General features: G+C 58.6%; 1 protein-coding gene across 1 annotated transcript in view; it reads right to left on the minus strand.

The window, feature by feature from the left end:
* Nucleotides 1-180: 180 nt before the first annotated feature.
* Nucleotides 181-3,600, minus strand: part of TDRD9 (tudor domain containing 9) — a 54,506-nt gene continuing 51,086 nt past the window's right edge. The window contains exons 38-40 of the mRNA XM_005856348.2: nucleotides 2,674-2,792; nucleotides 1,715-1,787; nucleotides 181-741 (exon numbers count right to left, since the gene is read on the minus strand). Coding sequence (XP_005856410.1) covers nucleotides 640-741; nucleotides 1,715-1,787; nucleotides 2,674-2,792 — 294 coding nt within the window. The 3' untranslated portion in view covers nucleotides 181-639. The remainder of the gene's footprint in view (nucleotides 742-1,714; nucleotides 1,788-2,673; nucleotides 2,793-3,600) is intronic.

Raw genomic sequence — 3,600 nt, forward strand, 5'->3', positions numbered from 1 at the left:
ATCAATGTTTCTCATCATTGATGTTTCTCTCTCTCTCCCTCTCCCTTACACTCTCTGAAATCAATAAAAGCACTTTAAAAAATAAAAAGAGGCCTATATTCCTTTATTGGTTTTACAACTGGATTTTTTAGGATAAAATACATTTCAGTCTCCTGATTTAAAAATGTCAGAAACAGAAACTGCGTCTAATGCTTTTATTGTCTTAACAGATGCAATGGCCAGGTAATCTCTGATTTCCAAAATGCGAGCTAAGAATTTTAACTTAAATAAAAACCTAAATCACACAAAACTGAAGATCCTTTCACTGACATTAGACATGTTCCCTCATGGACAGGAACTGGGAGCCCCACAGGGTTGGAGAAGCAGCCATGGCACGTGGCGGGCGGGGCAGGGAGTTGGGGGGTTAGGGGGAGACACGTGAGCCTCCGTCACAGCAGACACAGCTCTCCGTCCGGGCGTCGTTCAGAGCCACCCAGCGCCTTGCAGATTCTGTTTCCAGGAAAGACAGGCTGGGTTCCTGCCCTGCCCGCGGGGCGGAAAGACCGCTGTCCTGCCCGCCACGGCAGGGAAAAGGAGCAGGGACCGAGCCCAGACACAGGCGGTGGAGGTGGCCGCCGGCCGCCCGGGCCGCCTGCCACGCTAGGAGCTGAGCACGATCAGCCGGTGCAGCTGGTACAGGAAGGTGCTCTTGCCGCAGCCGCCCTCCCGCTCCGCCTGCTCCATGACCAGCTTCGGGTCCACCTGCAGCACAAAGGACACGTCAGGCGCGGCACTGGGCACAGAGGAAAGCAAGTGAGGAATAAAACACACACATGCACACGCACACGCACAGGCGTGAAGCAGGGGGAAGGAGCGAGTCTCCAAGCAGCGTTTACAGATCGCCTCTCCCACACTCAGCCCACAGCTGTGGTCACCTGTCTTCAAATCCCTCGAGTAGCACAGAGCCCTCCCTCGGGCAACCCCACGCTCCTGTGTGGACGTGACGTGACATGACAGTGACTTCACTATAAACATACAAAGCAGCACATTTTCTCTCTGAGCTTCACCCCCCGGGAAACGGCAGGGGGTGGCTGGGCCCCGCCCAGGTCCCGCAGAGCCTGTCCCAGAGAGCAGGCTCGGGGCGGCCCTGAGGCTCTGAGACGAAGCTGGTCAAGGGCGCATGGAGCGAAGGCACGCGGCCCTGAGAGGGGCCTCCTCACTGAATGGCCGAGGGCGAGGGCCTGGTCAGCTGCCTTCATCACAACACCTGGCTCTAGAGTTACAGCTTAGACCCCTCCCTGGGCCCTTTTCTCGACACCACATTGTACCCCGTGCTCCGCCCTTCCAGGTGCTGAGGCCCTGCCCAGGCCACGATGCGATGGGCTGAGCTGGGCCCCAGGTTCCCTGCGGAGGCCCAGACCCCAATGAGATGAGGCCAGGAGGGGACCAGGGCTGGACAAGGTGGTGCGGGTGGGACACAGCTCGAGGGTGGCTGTGCAGGGGCAGGAGCAGGGTCCGCACCGCACCGGCCCCTTCCCAGCCTCCGGCCTCTGAGACCGTGCGAGTGAATGGCTGCTGGCTCACCCGGGAGGTGGCTGTGACGGGGAGCCAGTGTACGGGGACAGCCAGCGCCCCGACAGCCCCAGGGCAGGACCGGGCCAAGTGTCCCGTCCAGAAACGAGGGTCTGCGCGGCCTCCATAACCAGCCGCCTGCTCTCGGGCCGCCGCCACTCACCTGGTTCCACTCATACGGCTTGTCGGGCCACTTAGGGACCGTTCTCGCCCTCGGTTTCAGCTGACAGAACAAACTAGAAGTTAAAAAAGGACGAGTCACCCACTGCGCTTTTCCTAAAGAGTCAACCCTACACCTTCCCGCGGAATCGCAACCGCAATGAGTTTCAAAGGTCAAAGCGCAGTCTGTTATGCCCGGGACACTGTGGCCACGGCACGCAGAGCAGGCCCCACGCCCACGCCTCTGCCCGAGCATGGTGACCAGCGGGACGTCCGACAGCACGACTCTGACCGGTGCCGGCCACGGCGGTTCTCCCTGCGCACAGACGTGCCCTGCGCACCTCACAGGCTCCCTTACGTGTGACATGTGAACGTCACACACGTTCATGCAGAAGTGTTTTCCTGAGGAGCAGCGAGGAAAGAGAACCAGAACCAGCCTCTCCCAGCTGCTCCCAGCGCTACACCACCCAGCACAGTGCCCACAGCTCCGACGCCCACCCAACGCAGACACGCCGCCGGCTCACGAAGCTCAGGGCGCTGTCTCGGGCAAGGAGGGACCTGCCACCAGCCCCGGTCTGGCTGGGTCTGGCCTTGGGGGTCCAGGCAGTGGCGAGAGGGGGGTCAGGGTGCTTGTCCCTGACCTCCTTCCTGAGGAGGCTCACAGAGGCCGAGCTCAGCCTGCAGGCCCTGCCCCTAAAGGACCCGCTGCCCACTGCGCTTTGAAAGGCTCCCTCGGTTCCATTTTCCTCCAATCACCCCACGTGAGGGTGCCCCTAGCTCCTGCCCGGTCCTACTGACACAGTCACAGGCGGCTGCTCCCCAGGGAGCTGGTGTCCAGCGAGCCGGGACCTCTAGAGGCCGCCTCAGCCCTGGAGCGTCAGTCACCAGGAGACCAGCCTCTGGCGCCCCAAACTCCTGGGAGGGCCCAGCCCGCTGGAGGCTGGAGGTGAGCGCACCACTCACCCCAGGAGCTTCTGGCGGACGCTGTCCTGCAGCTGTGCGACCCGTTCTGGGCCCAGGTGCCTGGCCCCGTTGGGCCCGTCGCACACCAGCTTGTTGATCGCGGCCCTGAGGATGTTGATCTGCAGAGAAAGGGGCGGGAGCACTCAGTGGCCCTGGGGCAGCTGAGCTCCCTCCAGCTCCTGCTCAGCACCGCCCCCGCCCCTCCCCCCCAGCAAATTACAGACACAAGTCACTTCCACAGCCATAACTTAAGAAACAGTAACAAAAAAGAAGTTAAAATCAGCAAGAAAGGTTCCGCTTAGCATAAGACACTTCCTAAGCCTGTCTCCACCTTGAGCCCCACGTGGCTGTGAGCACACGGCTCAGCCTTCCCGGATCGCAAGCCCGCCTCTAGCTCTGCGTGCGATGTTGGCGCGGGATCTGTGTGGTGTGGGGGTGCGGGAGCCCCTGCAGGAGCCTAGCAGGTCATGTGCACAAAACCCTACAGCGTGTGCAGGGCCTGGCTGCTTCTGTCTCATGAAGAGCTGTCCCTTTGAAGTATGGTATCTATTTGCTTTGTTTAACAATGGACAGGTTATTTTGATTTTCTGAATTATATAAATCATCCCATTCGATTAAATGCCTTATTGATTGTAATGTGAACATCCCATGGGTTGTGGTCATACTGGTCTTAGAAAGCACATTTTCCTTTACCTGGGAAGGACAGCACAGTTATCCCAAGGTCAGAGGGCTCCAGATAACATGCCTAAGTTTAACCCAGGTTCTTCATTCCAGACCCAAGGGCTCTAGATAATGCGTTTCTGTCAATTCAGTGACCCCGAGACCCAAAACTATAATTAACATGCTTAATTCTGCTTCTGTAAACTGCCTTTTTGCAAACCAGGTTCCTCATTCCAAACCTTGAGATGTAATCAATACCTTTGTGAT

Source organism: Myotis brandtii, unplaced genomic scaffold (genome assembly GCF_000412655.1).
Source record: "Myotis brandtii unplaced genomic scaffold, ASM41265v1 scaffold1020, whole genome shotgun sequence".
NCBI classification, from domain to species: Eukaryota; Metazoa; Chordata; class Mammalia; order Chiroptera; family Vespertilionidae; genus Myotis; species Myotis brandtii.